Source organism: Denticeps clupeoides, unplaced genomic scaffold (genome assembly GCF_900700375.1).
Source record: "Denticeps clupeoides unplaced genomic scaffold, fDenClu1.1, whole genome shotgun sequence".
NCBI classification, from domain to species: Eukaryota; Metazoa; Chordata; class Actinopteri; order Clupeiformes; family Denticipitidae; genus Denticeps; species Denticeps clupeoides.
Genome location: NW_021630047.1, coordinates 651,968 through 679,281, shown reverse-complemented (window position 1 = coordinate 679,281; position 27,314 = coordinate 651,968). Strand labels below are relative to the sequence as shown.

The 27,314-nt window shown below is 47.8% G+C and overlaps 2 protein-coding genes and 1 non-coding gene across 3 annotated transcripts; all 3 read left to right on the top strand.

Moving 5' to 3' along the window:
- Positions 1-3,393: 3,393 nt before the first annotated feature.
- Positions 3,394-17,272, top strand: LOC114781512 (pleckstrin homology domain-containing family G member 1-like). Its single transcript, XM_028967943.1, is given in 18 exon segments — positions 3,394-3,718; positions 7,135-7,607; positions 7,798-7,898; positions 9,905-9,974; positions 10,313-10,359; positions 10,790-10,940; positions 11,304-11,435; positions 11,938-12,043; positions 12,046-12,119; positions 12,249-12,344; positions 12,589-12,675; positions 13,030-13,063; positions 13,154-13,288; positions 13,370-13,392; positions 13,470-13,649; positions 13,720-13,833; positions 13,911-16,152; positions 16,230-17,272. Coding segments are annotated over 18 exon segments (5,118 nt in total). The 5' UTR covers positions 3,394-3,708.
- Positions 17,273-19,303: 2,031 nt separating this feature from the next.
- Positions 19,304-25,095, top strand: tcp1 (t-complex 1). The gene is made up of 12 exons (XM_028967961.1): positions 19,304-19,435; positions 20,793-20,878; positions 20,960-21,088; positions 21,325-21,422; positions 21,501-21,611; positions 21,708-21,889; positions 23,065-23,191; positions 23,643-23,818; positions 23,929-24,052; positions 24,156-24,348; positions 24,431-24,594; positions 24,728-25,095. The coding sequence occupies exons 1-12, from the start codon at positions 19,363-19,365 to the stop codon at positions 24,939-24,941; spliced, it is 1,677 nt and encodes a 558-aa protein (XP_028823794.1). The 5' UTR covers positions 19,304-19,362; the 3' UTR covers positions 24,942-25,095.
- LOC114781554 (small nucleolar RNA SNORA29) lies at positions 21,144-21,284 on the top strand. The gene has a single exon (XR_003747701.1). It is a non-coding gene; the product is annotated as a small nucleolar RNA SNORA29 (small nucleolar RNA).
- Positions 25,096-27,314: the final 2,219 nt, after the last annotated feature.

The following is a 27,314-nucleotide window of genomic DNA, read 5'->3' as shown; positions in this document are numbered from 1 at the left end:
TTTTCGGGGTCTCCTATCTGTCAGCCTGTGTTCTTCAGGGTGACCCACTTCTTTTGAGGGGAGGCTGAGTGCCCTTGACACCCCGCCCCACCCCCCTGTGTTGCAGTGTTGGCTGAGGTCCGAGTCTCACTAACACAAAGGGATAAGTGCATACATGAAATGTGTGTGTGTGTGGTGTGTGTGTGTGTGTGTGACTCTCTCTCTCTCTCGCTCGCTCGCTCGCCGTGTGCTCGTTGTGACTGCAGCGCTCGTCTCAGAGGCGTAGAGACATTGACAGGGACACACTGGACCACCCCACTGAAGAAGATGGAATTACGTTTTAACTGGATACGTTCCCACAGAGCAGCCACTGGAAGGACTGGAAATAGAGGATAGGGACACGCAAGTGAAGGTAAAGTTTTACTTTGGGACGGGTCTGCTGAACATCCGTTTCATCCCAGTGTGACAGGAGTTTTTCAGGGACTGGATTTTGTGGGTATTTATGTGTGTAATGCAGGGAAGTGATGTGTTCAGGACTTGTGGGGACATTTTGTTTTCCTGCTCTGGTTAATTGACTCAGGAGAATAATTGAAGGGCAGCGCTGAGATGATGGTGCCCTGGGTGGACACTAATGACAGGCTAATGCTCGTCTTTTTGGGTTGGGTAATCAGATGTCAGGCTGTGATCCCTCTGAACAGCCTGCTACAGACATATTCACTACTTTACTCTTTAGTTTCAGTTGTGTGTGTGTAAAAACCCAATCGAGACGTACGGTGTGTGATTTTGAGAAATCTATGTTGTTTCTGTGTGTGCTCGATGTTCGCGTTGTATATAGTTGATAATGTTCACACGTGTGTAGAAGGTTGTGTGTGTAGAAGATGTTCAGTGTTATAAGTCCTTACGTGCATCTGGACATTGTTTATGTTTTATGGAGTGTATCAGGGAAGTAGACCCACAAACTCACATACACAAATGCTGGACTTATTCATTTGCATAGAAATGCACCAGACCAACCACCAATAATCATTGGACTTTGCCTCTTCAGGTGTGTGTGTGTGTGTGTGTGTGTGTGTGTGTGAGAGAGAGAGAGAGACAGCAAATCAGGCTGATGCTCTTATGGTTCTCTCTCTCTTTCTCTCTCTCTCTCTCTCTCTCTCTCTCTCCCTCCCTAATTGCTCTGTTGGAATTTGACTCTGCTTGGACTGCAGGACCGACATTCCTGGACGTGTCCCGGCAGTGGCGTGGGTGTGTGGGCAGTTGTGTGTGTGTGTGTGTGTTACTGTAGGATACAGTATACACCCTAATTTCTTGTGCATCAGATGAACTGTTCATCTCTCAGGTTCTCTTTTCCAGCCTTGCTGTTCCTGTCCCACCAGTAGTTGCTGCCATGTGTGAATCCAGACATGCAAATCTGATAAAATAACAGCTGGTGCGCAACAGAGCCACCAGATTGATCTAGAAAGCAAAAAGGAGCTAAATCAAACAGAACACATACCAATGATAACAGTAATATTATTATGACTATTGGTTTGAAGAAGCAGTTCATAGCTGGAAGAGCGATGCTGCTTTTAAGTGTGTGTCCTCATGCAAATGTGTTCAACTAATGCAAATCCTGTCTTTATGACCGGCAGACATGATTGACCTCACTGTGTGTGTGTGTGTGTGTGTGTGTGTGTGTGTGTGTGTGTGTGTGTGTCCTGGAAATTAATGAACATCCTGAAAAAAGCAAGTATTGCTCTGGGACAATGTTTCCAGTTATGGGTTGTTATGAGTAGTTATAAGTGGTTATAAGTGGTTATGGGTTGTTATGAGTGGTTATGGGTGGTTATGGGTGGTTATAGGTTGTTATAGGTTGTTATGGGTGGTTATGGGTTGTTCAAACCCGAGCACATCCCGGGAGACTACTGAATATAGATGGATTATTATGATCTATTATAGTTCTATTATTATGAAAAGCTGCTTCACAACCCAGTTGCTGATGACGTGGAACCTGCTCCGGTACAGATACTGCTGCAGTGTAAAGATCGCATTCAGCAAGGCAACTTTAGGGGCAGCGGTGGCCCGGAAGGAAGCGGACCCGTAATCGGCACCTGTCATGGCTGCCCACTACTCACTCAGGGTGATGGTTAAAAACAGAGGAAAACATTTCGTTGTGTACTCCATGCTGTGCTGTGTATCACAATGACAATCACTTCACTTTCATGTTGAAGCACTGGATTATGGGATCTGTATTTTGTGTTTCATATCGCCGGGCTATAATGATATTTCTATATGAAGTTTGTATCTCATTGCATGTGGCCCAGGCCCGCAGGTTTGACAGCCCTGATGTAGGATGTTATGAGTAGTTATGAGTTGTTGTAGGTTGTTTAGAGTAGTTATGAGTGGTTATGGGTAGTTCTAGGTAGCCCATGAACCACAAGACCCAGGTTCAAATTCCACTGAGCAAGACACTTAACCCTGAGTTGCTTCAGGGGGACTGTCCCTGTAGTCAGTAGTCAGTAGTTAGTGACTGTAGTCAGTAAGTTTCAGTCTTACTGACTAAGTTGCTCTGGATAAGGGTGTCTGATAAATGCTGTAAATATAAATGTATGACTGGTTATGTACCATACTCTACAGTGGTTAAGGAAGCGGCCCCATAATCAGAAGGTTGCTGGTTCGTATCCTGATCCGCCACTGAGGTGCCACTTAGCAAAGGACACATTTTGTTGTGTGCACCGTGTATCACAATGACAATCACTTCACTTTCACTTGTGGGTAGTTCTTGTTATGAGTAGTTGGTATTTTATAGGTTGTTGTGAGTAGTTATGAGTGGTTCTAAGCTATTATTTGGTTGTTGTGAGTGGTTATAAGCTATCATTGTTTTTTGTGAGTAGTTATGAGTGGTTATTGGTTGCTATCAGTAGTTACTAGTTGTTATTACTTGTTCTAGGTTGGTTAATCAGGCCTGGTTGAGTTCTGTGGGAGCTTGGGTGCCGTTTCTTGGTGGAAGTAGAAGTCTGTTTCGGGGGTGGTGGCCTAATGAATGACGAGAGCATCACAGGTTCTAATCCTACTTACCATCGCTATGTCTCTGAGTGTCACTGGCCCTGACCATGTTACGTCATTAATCTTTAGTGAATTTTTCTATTTTGTCTTAAACTTTTTTTTTTCTCACTCTCACCCACACACACACACACAAGACTGTTCAAACAAAGGAGTGGGAGAGTATTGGGGGCTGGGTGAGCTTTATGTGTTTGATGCTTCTCAGACTATTGATCCAGGGTTAGACACCCCGCTGTTTTGAAATGCCGTGTGTGTGTGTGTGTGTGTTATTCTCCTGCTGACTAACAGAAGTATCTCAGCTCGTATAGTCCTGTCGTCTCTCTCTCTCTATCTCTCTCGCTCGCACACCCGTTGCGTTGTGTGTGACGGAGCAGGTTCTGCAGTAGCCTGTGGAGCCCTTTGATAAATCAGACTCTTTGTTTCCTTATGAAAGACGGCTGTGCCAGTGAAGGGGCGGGGCTAGAGTGTGAGGGACCGAGGGAGGGAGAGAAAGAGAGCGAGAGAGAGCACGTCTGGACTCTTCAGGGTGTTTCAGACGTATTAAAAGAGAGAAGTCCTTTACCACGCCACGCACGTGGAAGGCTGTGTTGGCGGTAGCTGGAAGATGCAGACGGAGCTCCTGCTGGATATACAGCTGCTGAGTGCTGGGCTTTTCTTGTGCGTCTAGATCCGGACAGAGAGCTAAACATGCCCACCAGTAAGACTGGAAAACCTTTTTTTTCTGTGTGTGTGTGTGTGTGTGTGTGTGTGTGTGAGAGCGAGTGAATGGTGAAAGACGTTTCTGTTGCTGAAAAGGCTCTCAGTGCACAAGTGTCTGTGTGTGTGTTTTAAATCTGACTCTGTCTGGAGAGTGATTGAGTGTGTGGGTGTGTGGGTGAGTGTTTTGTTGTTGTGTCCAGATTCTGTCCCCCCTTCCTGGTCTCTCACTAGTGACCCAAATTAGTCTCCCAGGGTCAGTGAGATGGGGGTGGGGGTGATTGTTACAGTTCCGAGCAGCTCGGGGACAATAACCCCCCAACGCACACACACACTCAGAAGAAAACTTCCAGCACTGTGCAGACCAGCACTTTGGGTTAGTGTGTGTGTGTGTGTGTGTGATTTATTGGAATATCTGTATATATAAGGTTTCTCTGTGTGCATATGTATGTATACGTCCGTGTGTGTGTCTATTTAAAGTGCAGGTTAGGATTTCTCCCGACTAAAATGTGCTGAAACCCAATCAGGGACCAGCCATGGGTCAGTGTGTCGATGTCAGGGGGCGGGGCCTCTCTGTTTGGTGTGAGAGGGAGGATGATTGGCTGAAAGCGCAGCATCATGTGAAGTCAACACTTCATTAATGGTTCCTGACCGCGCTGATTTATTTCTGTGTGTGTGTGTGTGTGTGTGTGTGTGTGTGTGTGCAGGTTCTACTGGGTTATTTTGTGTATGAAGGTGTGTTCTGTACATTTGAATATAGATTTTTGTATTTGCATGTTATTTGTCTGTAAATAATCAGTCGTGTTGTGCTGTGCTGTGGTTCCAGTTCAGCGTCTACACCTTCTTCTTATCCTGTGATGATCAGAGACATGTGAATTCTGAAGAGCATCTGGAATACATCAGTCAGATGATGGTGAAAGTCCGATTCAGGACATGTGAAGGTCACCTGAGATCTCAGAGTGGAGAGGAACTGTTTTGTTGAACGATGAACTCTATATTTCCTCTGTGAGCTGGAGTCAAACGTCAGTAAGATCAGGGGGATAAGGATATTGAGACAGAGCGGAGAGGAGGATGCTGGGATACAGAAGAGATGGAGAGAGCCTGACCTCCACCTTTTACCCTCATTACCAGCATGTGTTACTGCGATACAGACAGTGATGTTCAGAAGAGAGGAATTCTTCATCCATCTCACCACCACCACCATCATCATCGGTGCTGCAGAATATCTCTTGGTGGAACACTGTTGGCAATGGACAATAAACTCCAGTCGTCAACTGCTTCCTTCAGATGAAATACTCCTTTATAGTGCAGCAGTAGAATTTGTGATCCTGTGTGTGTGTGTGTGTGTGTGTGTGTGTGTGTTTCATGTCGTGTCAGAAGTGTGAAGGTAATCCTATTGGTGCAAGATTCACTCCAGAACAAGTCTGAGCCCTCCTTCGGTGTGAAATGGATCAGTCATGGTGTGTCCCTCCTCCCGTCCTCATGTGCTGCAGCTCAGCAGGATGTGTTGATTATGATTTCGTAGGTGAAGTGCAGATGTGGCACAAGAACATGCGTCTTTTCATGAGGTCCACTGGAGTCGAGAGTTGCAGGATCAAGAAATGAGGGGATCAGAAAGTGGCAGAGTGAAATCTACTTTCTGCTCTTTCTCATCTTTCTCATCTTTATCATCCAGAAGGTCACAGTAACGCGTCCTTCAGTGGCTCCTCAACCCAGCGTGTGTCCCAGGAATGGATTAGATCAAGTTGAATGACCAGAGGCTTGTTTGTTGGGGTGAAAGGGGCTGGAAACCCCCAATCTGGCAGCAAGACCCTACTGTTTCGACTGCTTACACACGCACAGAGAGACACACACACACACACACACAGACGCAATAATTACGCGTGGTGATGGAAGCTGTGTCAGCATATTCTGGTTTTGGTGAGACCCATGACATACACACTGATGTGTGTGTTTCAGGAATGGTGTCACTGTCCACATTACTGTGTGTGTGTGTGTGAGTGTGTGAGTAGTGTATAAGTCGGAGCAGAGGATTTAAAAAAGAGGGAGTGTCCAGGCCGAGAACAGTACCCAGCCTCGGCCCATTGTGTGTGTGTGTGTGTGTGTGTGTGTGTCTGCTGAATGATGTCATTCAGAGAAAGTCTCTCCCCAACTGAAGGGGGATTTTTGGGTGGAGGAGGGAGGGGGTTTAATCTCTTATCCCTCCTCCCATCTACATCTCATTCGGGGGAAATGTGCGCTGCAACAGCTGAAGCTTTGTGTTACAGAGAGAGTGTGTGTGTGTGTGTGTGTGTGTGTGTGTGTGTGTGTGTGCTACCACAGTGGTGGTATTTTACAGGTTGCCATTTCATGCATGTTTATGCAAAAGTCTGTTAGAGGCTTGGTTAGTTTGAGACAACAGGTGTCCTTGTGTGTGTGTGTGTGTGTGTGTGTGTGTGTGTGTGTGTGTGTGTGTCCTATTTTCTGCTCCAGTTGGAATGTTTTGGAAGGTTTTAGAATGGACACACCCATGTGTTGATTTAGAATATTAGCATGATAACTCTGATCACGATCAGAATCATGGTGCTAAATACTGACGCACGGTTCCGGTGATTCCGGATCGTTCTAGTGAGCGCGGGTTCTAGATCAGACTTGCTACTTGTCCTGCATGGTGGTTCTGTTGCCCTGAGGCGAGGCCATGAAGTCAGACGGAGATTAAACTTGTAACTCGCAACAACTTGTTCTTTACAGCAAATCAGCTGTACTCACACACTCACACACACACTCACACACTCACACACACACACACACACACACACCAGGTGTTGTGTTACCACTTTGCTTCCTCCTTGTTACACTCTCTCCTTTTGAAGTTCAGACTTGTGCAGGACACACCCAGGCAAATCTGTGTGTGTTTCACATGCAGACAAACGTTCACACTGAACATGACTCCCATTCTGGGCGTGTGTGTGTGTGTATGTGTGTGTGTGTGTGTGTTGCTGCCCTCTGGCTATGTATTTTCAGGGTTTTTGGGTGTTAGGGTTCAGAGGTTATATTATTATTGTAGTTCAGCCAATCAGATCCAAATAGGATCAGTACTGTCAGTCCGTGTGAAAACACACAACAGGAAGTTACTTATTGTCACAAAATGAAATCAGACCTGTGTGTGTGTGTGCGTGTGTGTGTGTGTGTCTGAGAGAGAACACACACTCCAGTGTGAATTTTCATGATGATTTCAGCAGACCAGCCATCTTCATTTCTGAGGGCCAAACCTTCCATGTTCAGTAACCTCGACCAGTTCAGCTAATTGTACATTAAATCATGCAGGAAATAAAACAATAACAAGTGAAATAGAAAAGCAGAATAAAGCATATTCTAATGAGACAGAACTTTACAGTAAGTTCTAATGATGCCGACGTTTCCTTTTTCCTCCTCCAGAAGATTCCTCATTCTCTTCTGATGCCCTCCCTCCATTACCAGAAGTCTTGGCTGGACGGGTGGTCCTAACTCCAACGGGTGTGTCCATTCGAAGCTCCGCCCGCTGCTACAGCTCGTCCGTTGTCATGGACTCCCTGCATAACAGCGACAGGCCCATCAGCTATGGCTCCACATCCTCTTCTGCGTCTTCGCGGGACAGCCACTGCTCACTGAGTGGCCGGCCTGTGCTCGGCCCCGCCCTGGAACGTGATGCCGGAGCGATTCGATTGGAGCTGGTGCCCGCCCGACAGCTGGACTGTGCGGATCAGGACAAGGAGACGGTGGAGCTGCGGTCGCCTGCGCAGGCGGAGCCTGTCGATACTAACACGGCGCAGACGCCGCAGGGCGTGAAGGTGGCGTACGTGGACCGGGTGGTGCAGGAGATTCTGGACACGGAGCGGACCTATGTAGAAGACCTGAGGAGCATCGTACAGGTGGTCAACCAGTGTTCACACACATGTTCCTCTACTTTACGTTACCCACAATTCCCTTTGATGTAGTCCATACTCAGTCCCTCTCTGTTTTTAACAGAATTGGCAGGTGTAAAAGTAAAAGAATGGTCTCTCTTCCTCTCTTTCTCCCTCTCTGTCTGTCCTTGTCCTCTCTCTGCCTCTGTCCCTGCAGGATTACCTGGACTGCATTATTGATCAGTCGTCTTTGCTGCTTGGTGAGGAAGACAGAAGTTCTCTGTTTGGCAACATTCGAGACATCTACTGCTTTAACAGGTTAATACACACACCACGTAACATATATACACTGCTATTAATTTTTAATGCATTGTTCTGATAATTCAATTAAAGATCATTCTGATATAATTCTGGAATATTAATATGACGTTTTTCCAATGATTTTGTATGATGAAGGAAAATAATTTAATCCTGCTACACACTGTCCACTACTGCACACTTACAGCATCAAAAAAACAATGACACTAGTCAATTAAGAAGGTTGCCGGTTCTAATCCCGAGCCAACATGGTGTTTTAGTGTGACGTCTGATTGGTACTGGTGATGGTTTTAGTGTGATGGTTGATTATTACTGGTTATGGTTTTAGTGTGACGTCTGATTGGTACTGGTGATGGTTTTAGTGTGATGGTTGATTATTGCTGGTTATGGTTTTAGTGTGACGTCTGATTGGTACTGGTTATGGTTTAAGTGTGATTGTTGATTATTGCTGGTTATGGTTTTAGTGTGACGTCTGATTGGTACTGGTTATGGTTTAAGTGTGATTGTTGATTATTGCTGGTTATGGTTTTAGTGTGACGTCTGATTGGTACTGGTTATGGTTTAAGTGTGATTGTTGATTATTGCTGGTTATGGTTTTAGTGTGACGTCTGATTGGTACTGGTGATGGTTTTAGTGTGATGGTTGATTGGTACTAGTGATGGTTTTAGTGTGACGACTGATTGGTTTTAGCGTGGCTACAGATGATTACTGGTGATGATTTTAGTGTCACTACTGATTTGTACTGGTTATTGTTTTAGTGTGATGGCTGATTGGTACTGGTGATGATTTTAGTGTGACGACTGATTGGTGCTGGTGATGGTTCTAGTGTGATTTCTGATTGGTACTGGTGATGGTTTTAGTGTGATGGCTGATTATTACTGGTGATTGTTTTAGTGTGATGGTTGATTATTACTGGTGATGGTTTTAGTGTGACGTCTGATTGGTACTGGTGATGGTTTCAGTGTGATGGCTGATTATTACTGGTGATGGTTTTAGTGTGATGGCTGAACCATCACCAGTACTGATTATGGTTTTAGTGTGATGGTTGATTGGTACTAGTGATGGTTTATGTGTGACGACTGATTGGTTTTAGCGTGGCTACAGATGATTACTGGTGATGATTTTAGTGTCACTACTGATTTGTACTGGTTATTGTTTTAGTGTGATGGCTGATTGGTACTGGTGATGATTTTAGTGTGACGACTGATTGGTACTTGTGATGGTTTTAGTGTGATGACTGATTGGTGCTGGTGATGGTTCTAGTGTGATTTCTGATTGGTACTGGTTATTGTTTTAGTGTGACGTCTGATTGGTACTGGTGATGGTTTTAGTGTGATGGTTGATTGGTAATGGTGATGGTTTTAGTGTGATGGTTGATTATTACTGGTGATGGTTTTAGTGTGATGGCTGATTATTACTGGTGATTGTTTTAGTGTGATGGTTGATTATTACTGGTGATTGTTTTAGTGTGATGGTTGATTATTACTGGTGATTGTTTTAGTGTGATGTCTGATTGGTACTGGTGATGGTTTTAGTGTGATGGTTGATTGGTAATGGTGATGGTTTTAGTGTGATGGTTGATTGGTAATGGTGATGGTTTTTGTGTGATGGCTGATTATTACTGGTGATGGTTTTAGTGTGATGGCTGATTATTACTGGTGATTGTTTTAGTGTGATGGTTGATTATTACTGGTGATTGTTTTAGTGTGATGTCTGATTGGTACTGAGGAACAAGAGGAACAGTGCTTTACTGAACACCAACACAACATATTTTCATATCTCTGTTTTTAGAGTTGAAGCATAGGCCACACACACACACACACACACACAAAGAGTATTTGTCCCGGCCCACAGATGTAAAGTGAAGGTGAGACGAGTCGGATAATCTGATCCTAGTTCAGTAACTGTGATCTAATGCATGAGGCACCAACACTCCAACCCCACCCCCCAACACACACACACACACACACACACACACAAATATAAGGTGGTTTTGTGTGTTTCAGTGCCCTTCTCCGTGACCTACAGAAGTGTAACGCTGATCCAGCAGCCATTGCTGAGTGCTTTGTGGCAAAGGTAATTGTCTCTCTCTCTCTGTTTCTCTCACACACTTAGACATTATGACAAATTATGACTAACTGAATAAAGTCTGAGAGCAGTTTCAGGTGTGTGTGGGGGCTGAGTTTTAGTAAACTGAAGCTCCTTTTACTTCTAAGAACTTTGATGTTCAGGGAGGCAGAAGAAAGAGGAGAGAGAAATGCTGAATTAGGGAGGAGGGAACGAGGGATGAAACGAGAGGAGTGATTTAATCAGACTGGCCGAGATCTGACCTAAACCACAGAGAGAGATTTACTGACTTTCCTGTAATATACAAGTGCATACACACACCAACACAAACTTTTTTCACTTTTCAGAGTGAAGATTTCCACATCTACACCCAGTACTGTACCAACTACCCACGGTGAGTAGCTGTGTGTGTGTGAGAGAGTGAGAGAGGTATAGAAAATGGAGCTGTCACTCCCTCACACAGCTGGTGGCCCCAGGGTCACACACACACACACACACTAATCCACACTAATACAGTAGGGGGAAATGATTACTAAATTTTGTCACTACTGATTGTCACTACTGATTGTAACCCTGAGTGTCTCCAGGGGGGACTGTCCCTGTCACTACTGATTGTAACCCTGAGTGTCTCCATGGGGGGACTGTCCCTGTCACTACTGATTGTAAGTTGCTCTGGATAAGGGCGTCTGATAAATATAAATGTGAATGTAAATGGGATCAAATAATTATTTCCACCATACGAAGAAAGTCTTCATTAGTCTGTCCAGCACATGTAGTGGCCGTTGAGATGGAGTGTGTGAGTGTGTTTGGATTCTCTCTCTCAGCTCGGTGGCCATGTTGTCGGACTGTATGAGGAATAAGTCGGTGGTGAAGTTTCTGCGCGAGCGACAGGAGAGTCTGAAACACTTGTTACCGCTGGGCTCCTACCTGCTGAAGCCAGTACAGAGGATCCTGAAATACCACCTGCTGCTGCACGTCAGTACACACACACACACACACATATATACACACATATACATACACACACACACGTATACACACATATACATACACACACACACACACATATATACATACACACACATACACGTATACACACATATACATACACACACACGTATACACACATATACATACACACACATACACATATATACATACACGTATACACACATATACATACACACACATACACACACACACATACATACACACACACATATACATACACACACGTATACATACACAAACATACATATACACACACACATTCACTCACATATGCAGAGTTATTACTTTGAGAACATGATTTCTGTGTGTATGTGTGTGTGTGATCAGGAGATTGCAAACCACCTACCGAAGGACACTGAGATGTATGATGTGGTTCTGGAGGCCATCGACACGATGCAGCGCGTTGCCTGGCACATAAATGACATGAAGAGAAAACATGAGCATGCCATTCGTTTACAGGTACACACACACACGCACACACACACACACACACACACACACATACTTTGTTCTGACAGAAAGAAGGAGATTTTAAAGCAGTCCAGGACACCAAGAACAACCATGTCATTTTTAATATTCATATTTCTAATATCATGATCTAGTGTTCTGCTCCTGTTCTGTATTGAAACCATGTTCTCTACAACATGGTAAAAGCAGATTTTACCCACCAGCCCTGTAGTTCTGGTATTGTTCTATATCACAGTCACTCAAATACACTACACCTACTCCTTCCCTTCATCATACACATGCTTCCATAGCACCTGTAGGGTGGTCCATATGGAATTCAGCTTTAGAACATGCAGCAGAGGAAGAACTACTGACAGCGTCCTCCCAGTGGAGTTCTGGAATTTTCTCTTTATTTCTTCAAGCTCCTCCCTCCCTGGTTCCAGTTCTGCGGCACGGTGCAGGCCTGAATGCCTGAACCCCCTCCCTGCTCCTCACCCTTTTGTCTGTATCTCAGGAGATCCAGAGTTTGCTTACTAACTGGAAGGGGCCTGATCTGATTGGCTATGGGGAGCTGGTGTTGGAAGGAACGTTCCGGATCCAGCGAGCAAAGAGTGAGAGAACGTTTTTCTATTCGACAAACTCCTGCTGATCACCAAGAAACGCGATGAGACGTTCACGTACAAAGCACACATCCTGGTGAGAATGGACACCAGACACAGTTGACATATTTTTATATTTTATCTGTGAGATGTTGATAGTGAGATCCTCTACTGAGTCGTATGTAAAGCCGTGCAGCCATATTTACTGTAACCCGTCTGTCCCCAGTGCTGTAATCTGATGCTGGTGGAGCTCATCCCTAAAGAACCCCTCAGTTTCAGCGTGTTTCATTACAAGAACCCCAAACTACAGCACACTGTGCAGGTAACTGTAACACACACACACACACACAGAGTAATATCTCTCACCACAATACAAATGGTTTTGCTTTAATTGTTATTCTTGGGGCTGTTCCCACAGCACAGAGTGGAATGTTGTGCCTTTAAAACCGTAAATCTAACGGCTTGGGAAATGGCTTAGAACTGAGCACATGCCTACATGTCAGGGTGTGGCAGTCACATGACAAAGCCAGATGACGTGAGTTAATGCGTTCGTTTCTGCGTGTCAGGCCAAATCCCAGCAGGATAAGCGTTCCTGGATCCTCCACCTGAAGAGGCTCATCCTGGAGAACCACCCTGCCAAGATTCCAGCCAAGGTTGCAGCACATTCCACCTCCGCCCAATCCCACAAACAGATACTCCTCCTTAGCTGGCCGCTGTGGGGCCGGTGTTTGCAGGAAGTACACCCTTGGGTTGTTATGTTAGGCGTGTTGGGGCGATTGGATTTGGTGACAGTTACGTTCCTAACCCATGAAAGACAATTACATGGATCATCCTCAATAGACGAGGGCCGCATTAGAGCGTGCTTCCCGCCCCGGGCTCCAGCAGTAGCAGTGGTGATGGACGGTGTGTGGGAGAGTTCTAGAATAGTTCCCACCCATCGTTCATTATCAACTGATAAATAGTCATATACATATAATCTTGTTGATGGTTTTTTCTGCTCTGTGCAGGCTAAACAGGCCATACTAGAAATGGACGCCGCCAGTAAGTCTTCACCTTCACCTCCCCCTAACGGTGCAGTGTGGTGGAAGCCGTGTGTTATTGTGAAATGTGGATAATTCCATCTCCATCTAGATCACCCAGGATTTCACTACAGTCCAGATGAAAACAACAAAAGCTCCAGTCACGCCAAGGAAGGGCCCTCCCCACGGCGGGTCCGTAGGAAGTCGGAGCCATTATCCAAACTACTGAAGAATTCCAAACACAGTGGTGTGTAGATGCTCCCGTGTGTGTGTGTGTGTGAGTGTGTTTTTGTTGTGTTGTAATGTTTTTATTCTCCTTGCACTGCAGTGGCCAGTCCAGATGTCCAGAAGGTAATCATCCTGACGGTAGAAAGACACACAGGACAATGAATGAGCAGATGAACAGTTCCTTCTGTTTCCAACACCAGCGCTCCAGTCTGGGAGCAACCCTGCTCAGTCCCGTCATGCACCTGGGCTCGATTGGACGTTCTCGAAGCCTTGTCAGCCAGTCAGAGGACTCGTTGGATCCTGGTGACCATGGTGACCTGAGTGACAGGGAGGAAGGGTCTCAGCAGCAAGATGCAGATGATGAGGACGACAGTGGACCAGTGAGTCTGTGAAAACGTTTAAACTGGGCTGCATGACGTAATTGGAATCAAATGATGTGTGTGTGTGTAGGGTTCAGGGAAAAGGCTGAAGGTCCCAGGAAAGGGCAGCAGGAAGCGGCTGAATCCTCAGGTGTCTGTGGACAACATCGACCGCTGGAGAGAACATGGCCACACTGACCTGCAGGTGAGAAAATCTACAGGAAAATGACATGGAAACGTATGAAACGAATCAAATTTCACGCACACGATCTCTCTCTACAGACCGCCAAAGAGACTCTACAGATGGATTCTGGCCACACCCCTATCCTACGAGTTACACACCCTTTACAGGGTGAAGGTGACACCCACGTCACTGTCCCCAACATTTGGGCTGACCATAAGGTGCGCCGCGCCATGTTTCCAACCCGGCAGCTGACAACTCAGATTGATGATGAAGAGGACATCTATCAGATGTTTGTCCCGACTGAGCCTGTTGGTACCGAGCAGGAAAGTGATCGTGAGTCGAACGAATCGTCTGGACACCCCGGGCGACCATGCAGTTGGCATGTGGAACAGACGCGGATGCTGCAGTTGGACCACCATGCCGTGGTGGGCAGCAAGGTGCTGCGCAGGGCCAGTAGTGTCGATCCAGCCACCGCCATGCCAACACATCGTGAGCCCGAATCTTCCAGCAACGAGATCTCCGGCTCGTCCTCAGCAGAGCAGCTGACCCTGGATGATGTTGAGAATGTCTACGACAACATCAGTCTGGAAGAACTGCAGGCCATGGGCCTGGTGCGGCGAGAATCTGATGTGAACCGGCCAGTGTCCTCTGAGGACCCAGGTCTCAGCCAGTCCTCCACAGGCACTAGTCATTCCTCTGCAAATGAAAGAAGTGCACCTGACGCATGTGACTTGCAGATTGTGGAGGAGGAGAACATCTATGACACGATAACCTTCATTGTCCCCCCTCTGCCATCACTGTCAAAAGAGGTGAGAACAGAGAGAGGACAGACTGGGTTCATGCCTGACACTGGCCCGGCCACCTCAAAGGAGAGTTTACTGCAGCTTGAGGAGGATGGAAAGGGTGACTGCTCACATCCCAAGAAAACATCACCGCCAGCCATCATGAAATCGGGCTCAGAGAAGACAGAATCCACGTCAGAGAAGGTGGATGAAATCTGGAATGATCTGGAAAACTACATTCGGAAAAATGAGCGCAAGGCTGATAAGCTTCCTGCTGCATTCCCTGTTGCGGGACATGAGACTACATCAGTGGTGTCACCAAGGAAGAAACAAAACTCTAAGGCAAACACATCAAAAGGCAACAGTGTGTCAAAATCAAAGATGACCACCCACCCACCTTCTCAGCCTCCACCAGCCAGAGCTGCCAGCCCACCTCTGACCTTTAGAATCCCAAAACTCAAGGTTCCTCAGCTCAGTCGAGAGCCTTCCTTCGAGGTGGATGATCCCCTGTGCGTGTCCTTCCCTCCTTCACCTGCCCCTGTTCCTACAACCCCACAAAATCCTGTGCCCTCTCAACCACTTCCCTCCTCACCTCCAGCTGTTCAAACCCTCCCCACAAAACCCCCAGTCCCTTTAACGCCCTCCTCAAAACAATCACAATCCCAGTCCCTTCCACCAAAGACTACACCTCCACAAACCCATTCCCAAAAAACCATCCAATCCAAGCCACTCCCTTCACAGCATTCACCTTCTCAAACTGTCTCACCTAAACAAGCTCCTCCACCCAAAACTGCACCTTTTCAACCTCTACCTGCCAAACCAATACAATCTCAACCCCTCCCTGAACAACCAGTCTGTCCTAAACCAAACCAATCCCAAACCCACAGTCCCAAAGCTCAAGCTCTTCCCCTGAAACCAGTCCAGTCTCAACCTCTTCCTCCAAAGCTTTCTTCTCCACAACCTCTTTCACCCAACCCAATTCAATCTCATTCCCTCCCACCAAAACCTTCACCTTGTCAGTCGCTTCCCCCCAAACCCACCCCATCATGCTCTATTTCCTCTGAAGCAATGACTGGACCTCAACTGGTCCCTTCCAAAACAAACCAGAGTCTTCCCCCCATTCCCTCCATCCAGGTCTCTCCTGCTATTCCAGAACCTCCCCCAGTTGGCACAGTTAAGAGCATACGAAACAAGCTTGCCCGCCTCAGCAGTGGCAGTTTCCGGATGGATGATGATTATGATGAGGACCTAGAGAGTCCTCGGGATCCCCCACCACCCATCCACCGAGAGGAGCTCCAGACCCTCTTCCCTGGCCTTGATGCCTCTCTCTTCCCTTTCCTCAGTGAGGCTGGGGACCAGTTCCTAGATCTGGGCGATAAGAGCCGAAACAGGGTCTTCCTTATGGCACGCCAGTACAGCCAGAAGATCAAGAAGGCTAATCAGCTAATGAAGATGAAGAGCATGGACGTCGAGCCCAGCTGTGCACGTAACACACGCTCCAAATCGAAGGACCTGGCAGACATTCTGGAGGAAAAGAAGCAAGGAGGAGCTGCCATAGGTAAGACCTGTAGCCCACCACATTTTCATTTCAACTTAATTTGTCTCCTGGTCTAATTGTCACCTTATGTTGGTCAGGGGCAAGAATAGCGGAGTACTCCCAACTCTATGATCATGTTATATTTAAAGATTCCCAGAAGACCACGCCCAAGGGGCCAGGAGGACGCCCTTCTCCAGGACTAGCGTCCTCTCCATCCCTTCCTGAGTGTTCCATGTTAGATGATGACTGGCTGAACAGTATCTACAGTAACGGGCAGCTGGCCAGCACCCCGTCCTCAGCTGCTGAGGAGTCTGACCAGCGACCCCAGAGGCGACTTGCCAGCACAACATCTGTCCCATCTTTCCAAAATCTGCTGCAATCACCCTTGGCACAACCCAGTCAGCGCTGGAGTGCTTGTGTCACCACACCCACTACAGAAGACCCGGACCACATCTACAGCTCATTAGGCCCAAGTTCCTCCTCCCCAAAGATCTCACCTTATGGCCGTTGCCAGTCCTCATCCTCACTGGCCGATCAGCTAGAGAAGGAGAACGGTGGAGGGAATTGTAGGTGGGACGGACCGAAATGTCACACGGCCATGTCCCCTGGCAAGAGTGGCTGTGGTCTCGGGGCTCGGCAAAGCAGCCTGCCAGAGTACCCTTCACACTTCAGCCTTTCTCCTGACCCTGACCTCACCCTGCGCGACTCCCAGCAGGTTCTGCTTCTGGACAGGAAGTTGCCGCTGGGGACGCTCGTGGCCACCCGGAACTACCTGGCTAACTTCAAAGACAATGGAGAAGATGACGATTATGTCGAAATCCGCTCGGAGGAGGAGAGCAAGCAGGAACAGTGCAGAACGGCAGGTGATGGCACCCGCCTGGTCCAGACTCAGAGTCTTCCCTGCAGCCCGGCCAGAAGCTGCCATGGGGCGGCAGGAAGCGTGGGCGGGCCGCAGCCAACTGAAGGATTATGTGTGGCAAGACCTGGAGGACACGTCCCAGCCCAACATTGTCCAGTCCCTCCGCGAGAAGTTCCGGTGTCTGAGCTCCAGCAGCTTCGCCTGAACCACACTCCTGAAGCTGCTGCCGAGCATGGATGGAATGTGGTGTCTGTAGTGGCAGAACATGCAGTTGCACTCTAAACTAAGAATACTAGTGTACAATAATGACAAATGACTACATTTATTACAGCCGGTGTAGACTAACTAGAACCGGACAGATATATGTCAAGTACGCCACTGCTACTGCAGCTCTAATCATCTGAAATTGCCTCAAGAGCGCCCCCTTCGGGAAGCTGGACTGTGTCTGAGGTCCTCGGCTTGAACCGTGTAGTGAAGTTCAGTGTTTAGGTCCCTTACAAGCATTAGGATTTATGCTCTAGCAGTGCATGCCTTCACCCGGCACACGTTTTGTAAAAAGTACTTTTAAACGGGTTTGTCACCTGGTACCTACCCTTATTAAATATTTCCGGTATTCTTTGAGCTTTTAAAGAATAAGATAAAGAATAAGCCGTGAATGTTCCTCCACAGACATCTCAGTGGGCTTTGATCATGTGAGTAGAGATGTTGGAAGAGGCGTGAAGGTGCTCCTCAGCGTGCTTTTTAGATACAGGTTCTTGTTTTTATCAGCAGGCCAGCTCCGAGCTTCACCAGCCTGCCTGTAGACGTATGCGGGGTAAGTTGTAGGAACTGAATTAGTGACGCAATTTTAATTTTAACTTATTTTTAATGAGGGACCATGCAGGTCTGGATGAAGGTCTGATATACATTTCTTTCTTCTTCTTTTTTTTATGAAACAAGATGCATCGTACACACTTTCTGAACTGCTTCCTTGCGTACACACGTTCACATTTGGCATTTAACACACACACACACACACACACACACACACACTTCCATTCAGCCAAGTGTGTAGTTGGTGAATGCTGACAGAATTCAGGGATAAACTAGGGACACGGGCACTACTGGACATGAGCTGTTCACCCACCTTTTCATGTACAAACATGCACAATTCACTAAAAATGATGACAAAAGCATTATTCTGCCCATGTGGAGTTTTTCTAGATTGTAAATTTGAGATTGAAAAGGATATTTATTTAACTGTTAATTTTAGGCACTACAATGATGAGCTTACTGTGAATGTTAAAGATGTATTTTTCCTTAAGCACTGCTTATCGTCAAAATAATACCTGCAAAATGCAAATACTGCCAGTATCGTGGCCTACTGTTTCTACTGGTGGAAAGAGGTCCCATGGAAGGTTTTTTCTTTCATTTGTACATTTTGTTCGAGTGTCACTGATGAAAATTCGCACTCTTTCATCGCATTTGCCGTTTTTTGCACTTTTTTTGTTTTGTTTTTAGCATTTTGTAAAACCATTTGTAAAGATGTACATTTTGCAAGTATATTTGAGTTTGCCGCTGGTTTTAATTTAAATGTTCTGGGTTTTTTTTTAACTGCCTAGTTGTCATTGCTCAAGGAAAATGTATTGGAGGCAATAAATAAATGCTCAATTAAAATCTTATGATTGTCCTGTGAGTCTATTGATTTAACAAATATTCACTGATGAGAAATATTGTTCATTTGATTTTCATCATTCTAACATGCATGAATGGGCAGAAAAAAATATATATTGAAAATTCAATAAATCATGCTGCAGACATTTGAGTATGATGGATAGATCAATAGATATTTTATTGATCCCAAGGGGATTCATCAACATTCATTTAACTGAAGTTACATTCAGTTGTCTGTACGAACTTGTATCTTGTATGATTGTCCGGTAAGTCACTGCCACAAAAACAAAATTTCGACACTTTCTTTTTTTTTGGGACGGAGCGGGGTGTATAATACAGACTGGACTTTGATCATTTAATCGAATATTAAAATAATATTTGGTATAAACTAAAAAGTTTTTGACCGATTGTGGCCGCAACAACGTAAAGACGCGCCACTACGCCTCATTCGGAAAACTTCATTCGGAAATGAAGTTTATCGGTAGTTCTTTTGAGTGAATTTGAAAGCTTGGTATCGTCCGGTCAACCTTGTTTATTCTTTAGCCCTAAATACGCTTCTTTAAAAAAAAAAAAAAAACCCTGTTACGTTTATGTGGTTTAGTCTGGAACTTTCTAGCCAATTGGCGGAGCTCGACCCACAATTCCGTGCGCGGCGTCCTTATAAAGCACCGCGCACCGCTGGCGCGCCTTTATTCTTGATTCGGAGGAGACGGAGCAACATGTCGATGCTTGAGGGTCCGTTAAACGTGCTCGGTCAGAGGAGCACCGGCGAGTCCGTGAGGACGCAGAATGGTGATTATGATGATTATGATTGTAGTGATAATGGTGATGGGGGTGGCGGTGATGATGGCGGCGGCGTGAACGCGCACCCTGCCTCCGGCCCACGTGTTGCGGCCGCTGCTTTATTTCTGTCTGTAATTCATGCTAATGCTAGCGGCGTGGAGTCGCTCTTTATACCGCAGCTCCGGAGTAGACCGGACCGGTCCAGACCGGGAGTCTGACGGGGCTCCTGAGCTAATGCTACCGGCGTGGAGTCGCTCTTTATACCGCAGCTCCGGTGTGGATCGGACCGGTCCAGACCTGGAGTCTGACGGCGTGGCTGCGGCCTGGATTCGCTCTTTATACCGCAGCTCCGGTGTAGATCGGACCGGTAGAGACTGGGAGTCTTATGATGCTGCTGAGCTAATGCTAGCGGCGTGGAGTCGCTCTTTATACCGCAGCTCCGGTGTAGATCGGACCGGTCCAGACCGGGAGTCTGACGGGGCTCCTGAGCTAATGCTAGCGGCCTGGACTCGCTCTTTATACCGCAGCTCCGGTGTAGATCGGACCGGTAGAGACCGGGAGTCTGACGATGCTACTGAGCTAATGCTAGCGGCGTGGAGTCGCTCTTTATACCGCAGCTCCGGTGTAGACCGGACCGGTCCAGACCGGGAGTCTGACGGCGTGGCTGCGGCCTGGATTCGCTCTTTATACCGCAGCTCCGGTGTAGATCGGACCGGTAGAGACTGAGTCTAACGTTGCAGCTGAGCTAATGCTAGCGGCGTGGAGTCGCTCTTTATACCGCAGCTCCGGAGTAGACCGGACCGGTCCAGACCGGGAGTCTGACGGGGCTACTGAGCTAATGCTAGCGGCCTGGACTCGCTCTTTATACCGCATCTCCGGTGTAGATCGGACCGGTAGAGACCGGGAGTCTGACGATGCTACTGAGCTAATGCTACCGGCGTGGAGTCGCTCTTTATACCGCAGCTCCGTTGTGGATCGGACCGGTCCAGACCGGGAGTCTGACGGCGTGGCTGCGGCCTGGATTCGCTCTTTATACCGCAGCTCCGGAGTAGACCGGACCGGTCCAGACCGGGAGTCTGACGGGGCTACTGAGCTAATGCTAGCGGCCTGGACTCGCTCTTTATACCGCAGCTCCAGTGGGGATCGGACCGGTTCGGTCAATTTCTCCAGTCAGTCCACAGATGGCGAATGTTCTCGTAGAACAGAAATATCTTGCGTTATTGTCTACTTTATTCCTGCTTTATTTTACACCCCATAACTTATTAGCGTTATGCAGTGAAAACTGCGGTTTAGTTTATAACTGTAAGATATAACTATGCATGCGTTAAATCAAAATCTTGAATGTGGTTCTTGTCTCCGTCCACAGTGATGGCCGCTGCGTCCATCGCCAACATTGTGAAGAGCTCCCTCGGACCAGTCGGCCTGGATAAGATGCTGGTGGACGACATTGGTGTAAGTCTCAGTTCCCGCTGACCTACTGACCTATACTGTGACTCCGGTATAAACGTGGTGTTGTTCTCCTGTTCCTCGCAGGATGTGACCATCACCAACGACGGCGCCACCATCCTGAAGCTGCTGGAAGTGGAGCACCCAGCCGCCAAGGTCCTGTGTGAGCTGGCAGATCTGCAGGACAAGGAGGTTGGAGACGGGACGACGTCAGTGGTGAGTGTATTGGGACGGAGTCCCCTTACGTCGTACCCGGTGCGTGCGTGTTGGAGTTCCTGTTTTAGTACCGCCCATCCGCTTCCTGTCCGGGTGTGTGGCTATGCTAACAGGATAGATGAACGTCTGTCATGATCTGAGGGGGTGTGTGGCCACGCCCCCACTGCCCCTACATGAGATGGCAGCACAGTGATGTCATGAGGTGTTTCCTGCTGACCTCCTGCTGCTGTGTGCAGGTGATCGTTGCTGCGGAGCTACTGAAGAGCGCAGACGAGCTGGTGAAGCAGAAGATCCACCCAACCTCAATCATCAGTGGCTACAGACTGGCCTGCAGGTGAGTTACCCAGAAACCCCGCACCCACCGAGGGTGGGGAGACTGGCATTACCATGACGACCTACTGTTTTTCCACAGGGAGGCGGTACGTTATGTTAATGAGAACCTGACCATCCCCACCGACGACCTCGGCAGGGAGTGTCTGGTCAACGCTGCCAAGACGTCCATGTCCTCAAAGATCATTGGAGTGTATCCTTCCCTGCATGCGAGTGTGTGCACACACGCTCTCTCTCTCTCTCTACTAGATTAAAATGAAGTGCGTGTCCTTGACCCGGTTGATCTCAGTGATGCGGAGTTCTTTTCCAACATGGTGGTGGATGCGGCTCTGGCTGTGAAGTATGTGGACGTGAAGGGCGTGGCCCGCTACCCCATCGATGCGGTCAATGTGCTGAAGGCCCATGGGCGCAGCCAGAAAGAGAGTTTCCTCGTAAACGGATACGCACTCAACTGCACCGTGGGCTCACAAGGTTGGTCGAGACCCTCACACACCACTGCACTGACGTGTGTGTGTTGGTGTGTGTTTGACGTGTGTGTGTTGGTGTGTGTTTGACGTGTGTGTGTGTTGGTGTGTGTTTGACGTGTGTGTGTGTTGTGTGTGTTTGACGTGTGTGTGTGTTGGTGTGTGTTTGACGTGTGTGTGTGTTGGTGTGTGTTTGACGTGTGTGTGTGTTTGGTGTGTGTTTGACGTGTGTGTGTGTTGGTGTGTGTTTGACGTGTGTGTGTTGGACGGGTGTGTGTGTTGGACGGGTGTGTGTGTTGGACGGGTGTGTGTGTTGGGACGGTGTGTGTGTTGGACGGGTGTGTGTGTTGGACGGGTGTGTGTGTTGGACGGGTGTGTGTGTTGGACGGGTGTGTGTGTTGGACGGGTGTGTGTGTTGGACGGGTGTGTGTGTTGGACGGGTGTGTGTGTTTGGACGGGTGTGTGTGTGTTGGACGGGTGTGTGTGTTTGGACGGGTGTGTGTTGGACGGTGTGTGTGTTTGGACGGGTGTGTGTGTTGGACGGTGTGTGTGTGTTGGACGGGTGTGTGTGTGTTGGACGGGTGTGTGTGTGTTGGACGTGTGTGTGTGTTGGACGTGTGTGTGTGTTGGACGTGTGTGTGTGTTGGACGTGTGTGTGTTGGACGTGTGTGTGTGTGTTGGACGTGTGTGTGTGTTGGACGTGTGTGTGTTGGACTTGTGTGTGTTGGACGTGTGTGTGTGTTGGACGTGTGTGTGTGTTGGACGTGTGTGTGTGTTGGACGTGTGTGTGTGTTGGACGTGTGTGTGTGTTGGACGTGTGTGTGTGTTGGACGGGTGTGTGTGGACGTGTGTGTGTTGGACGTGTGTGTGTGTTGGACGTGTGTGTGTGTTGGACGTGTGGTGTGTGTGTTGGACGTGTGTGTGTGTGTTGGACGTGTGTGTGTGTGTTGGACGTGTGTGTGTTGTTGGACGTGTGTGTGTGTGTTGGACGTGTGTGTGTGTGTTGGACGTGTGTGTGTGTGTTGGACGTGTGTGTGTGTGTTGGACGTGTGTGTGTGTTGGACGTGTGTGTGTGTTGGACGTGTGTGTGTGTTGGACGTGTGTGTGTTGGTGTGTGTTGGACGTGTGTGTGTGTTGGACGTGTGTTGGTGTGTGTGTTTGACGTGTGTGTGTGTGTTGTAGCCATGGTGAAGCGTGTGACCAACGCGAAGGTGGCCTGTCTGGACTTCAGTCTGCAGAAGACCAAGATGAAGCTGGGGGTGCAGGTGCTGATCAATGACCCCGAGAAACTGGACCAGATCAGACAAAGGTAGCGCATACACACACACACACACACACGCAGGTCCCATTAACATTACTGCCGCACTGTGTGTAGTGTGTGTGGTTATACGCGTGGGACACAGTAACTCCGCCCAGAGTCTGTCAGGAACACTCGTCTGTTCCTGAGCTGCCTCTGGTCTGGACACACGGCGTAGCCGACGTAGAGAAGATATATTATTGAAATATTTTGAGATTTTACATGTACAGAGTGGGTAGATACGGAAGACAAACGGTCTTCATCGGGTCTGATGTCAGAGCCACCGGCCTGAAGGCCGCATTCCGGACGAATGAAACCTGTTAAAGAAGTGATTCTGAGAGCTCTTGGCTCACGTTGTTGCGCCTGTATCTGTCCCTTCCGTCCCTCCTCGGTCCTTTCAGCTCCCACGATTATTCATGTCGGTCCTTATTAATGACTTCTTTTTCTACTTCTCTGGTCTTAGGGAGTCGGACATCACGAAGGAGCGCATCCAGAAGATCCTGGCGTCGGGGGCCAACGTGATTCTCACCACCGGCGGGATAGACGACATGTGCCTGAAGTACTTTGTGGACGTGGGCGCCATGGCGGTCCGCCGCGTCCTCAAGCGGGACCTGAAGCGCATCGCCAAGGCAACTGGCGGTAGGTCCTGCATCCATCCGTCCACAAATGCAGAGCCACAAACCAAGTGACACTCGGCCAGTGTTCGGGACGCCGCCATGTTTAATGACTGCTTGTTTGTCCCTCTGCAGCCGTCGTCTGCCCGTCTCTGTCCAACTTGGAGGGGGAGGAGACCTTCGAGGCGTCCATGCTGGGCCAAGCGGAGGAGGTGGTGCAGGAGAGGGTGTGTGACGACGAGTTGATTCTCATCAAGAAGTGAGTTGGGGGAGTGGGAACGTCCCCGCTCCTGTCTGTCCTGTATAAATTCCGTTCGTGTCCTGTCGAATTGAAACCAGCGTGTTGTAATCTGATTGGTCAGTACGAAGGCGCGGTCCTCGGCCTCCATCATCCTGCGCGGCGCAAACGACTTCATGTGTGACGAGATGGAGCGGTCGCTGCACGACGCCCTCTGTGTGGTCAAGAGGGTCCTGGAGTCCAAGTCTGTGGTGCCAGGAGGGGGCGCTGTGGAGGCGGCCCTGTCCATATACCTGGAGAACTACGCCACCAGCATGGTGAGAAGCGCGTTTACACACACACACACACACACACACACTCGACGCCTTTTACACATGCTAATATGGCCACGCCCACCAGGGTTCCCGGGAGCAGCTGGCCATCGCGGAGTTCGCCCGCTCTCTACTCGTCATCCCGAAGGCCCTGGCGGTCAACGCGGCGCAGGACTCCACCGACCTGGTGGCCAAGCTGCGCGCCTTTCACAACGAAGCCCAGGTCAACCCAGAGCGCAAGAACCTCAAGTGGTGAGGAACACGAGGAACCGTAGCACGTCAAGACGCCGTCGCATGGTTCTATTTATTAATACTGAGTGTTAGTTCATTTTAAAATGTAGTTGCGTTTATAACTGATTTATTACAATTCGTGAATTATTGACAGGATCGGCTTGGACCTGGTTAACGGGAAGCCCAGAGACAACATGCAGGCTGGGGTGTACGAACCCACCATGGTGAAAACCAAGAGTCTGAAGTTCGCCACGGAAGCGGCCATCACCATCCTCCGCATCGACGACCTCATCAAGCTCTTCCCCGAGCCGAAGGAGGGCGGCCAGTCCTACCAGGAGGCGGTGCAGTCCGGATCGCTGGGGCCGTGATTGGTCCACGGCAGCGGCCCTCGCTGCGCCCGTATTTATGCGTAGACGGTTGTCTAGCGTACAACGTGCACTTTTTTTTGTTTTTTTGCGCTTGTGTTCCTCGTACTAGGAACTGTTTGTGACATTTGAAAAATAAACTCTGGTGGATCGATCAGGCATTTGTCCTTTTTATTCATTACATCTGTATTTTTAACTGGAAAAGCCTCCCAAAACCTGGATCGTGTTGAATAAATTAGACTTCAATACACCCCACAAACAGACGCAAATTTTAAAACCCTGAAGCTTCCGATCCTACATCTGGTGTAAAGGTAATACCGCACCGGTTCTGCAGCAGGACTATAACCTGAATCCTGTTGAGATGTTCTGGCAGGACCTCGATGTGGCCAACATTCCTCCACCGTGCTGTGAAGCAGGTTCTCGCCAACACTTGCCTGCAGTTGTTAAGGTTGGCTGTTTAGAGGGCAGTCATTTTATCACATGGCCATGTACGTTTCTTCCTTGATCAAATACTTCACTTTTCTTTGACATATGTGCATTTGTTAGATCTGAAACCTCAGTGAGGGGGGCACATACTTTTTTACACCACTGTAGTTGAAATCACTTTGCACAAAAGTGATTTCTTTAAACATCGTCTTTAACTCATTTGCACACCTTCGCCCTACCAGTTACACATATTTGTAAAAGTGTAATATTTGGTTATGTTTGCAATATTTGCATATTGGTTCATTGCAATACTGTGGTCTGTAGCAGTCGCAATAAGCATTTCACTGCATATCATACCGTGTATGACTATGTATGTGACAAAATTTGAATTTGAAAGATAGATCTGAGGCCCAGCTAGTCCTCCACAGCCCACATCCAGGGGATATAGTACATTCTATAGTGCACTCCTGGTACCTGGCACGCTTCCTCTCAGTAGCCTCAGCTATGCAGTCTTCTCAGGACACACACTAAGGTCCAGAATGATCAGACACTATGGTAATGTCTGGTCGAAGCTGTGTTGATGTTATCCTGGCTGGGAACTGTTTGCCAAGGTCCACTTCCAGTCTATGGTGGATGTGAGGAGACCTGACTTTGCCGGTGGTTGTATGCTTCTCTGTGGAACATGTGGTGGGAAGAGCGCCAATATTAGTGCCCATCTGCAGCTGTTTTTGCCCGCACCTCAAGAGGTGTCCAGGGTACCCCTGAACATTTTTGGACGAGATTGTGTGTCCAGTTTTGACCCACACATGGAGGTTGGCTGGACTTTGAAAGACATCATATACAGCTTGGTCCCAGAACCTAATGCCATGGAAGTTTGCTTTCCAAATATTGGACCATGTAATCCAATGTGGTCCATGCTCCCTGTTGTCCCATTCCAACCATCCCTCTGGCTCGAGCGTCCTCCACAACCTGGCCACACTTACCATACTACCCCAGTTACTGGGAAGTAACCAATGCCTGCTTAGCCTGTCACTGTGACCCCAAGCTCCTTGTTGGATTTCTGGATTATGGATTCACTGCCTCCTGAATCTCTGTCCAGCTGAGCTCCCTCATTGTAAAGTCCCCTCTGGAGCACCCAGGGCATCCTCTGTTGCCACTGCACTTGTCCCCCAGTAGCCAATGTCAGTCAGTGTCATGGAGAATTCTGAGTGGGAGCTGAAATATGTCAAAATCTTTTTCAGAAAAAGACCGAAAGTGTCCAGTCAAAGAAAAGCAAGCTTCTCTAATGAGCAATTCAGCAGTCGTGGTCCCATCACACACTGTTCAACCCTACATGGCCCTTAAGTTCAATATTAACTAGCATACTTCCTACGGGGGGTGGGGGTGCTCCTAATATTTCAAACGTGATTTATTCCAGGTATGGTTTTTATGATTTTAATATGTCATGAATCAGGTTTCTGCCGGGAAGAGAGTCCTCAGGAACATATTTGATTTAGATTTCTTTATTGTTATTGCAGAGCATATAAAAATATATACTGTTAAACACTTTATTTTTACAGACTTGTTAAATGCTAAAAAAGAACAAGATTTATTTCTTATAAAGCCCATAATCACATACAGATGGTCTCAACCAGTCCTACAGTTGACATTCCGCTCTTGGATCATTTAAACATAATTTTCCTGGGCCAGTTATGATGACTTGCCCCATCGATGGCTTTAAGCATCGTCCAGAGAATCCACCGTTCCCATTTTCATATTTAATCATGTTTTACCGTTTCTGCCATAACCTTATAACCACTGAGAGATTAAATGAAGAATTTTTATTGGTCCGATTTGTTGGAAGCAGAAAATGTTCAATTTAAGATCACTTCTACTGGTCTTATTGTACAATAAATTCCAGATTCATGAGTTAAGAAGGTTTTCTGATATGCAAATCCTCAGTCGGCCCTT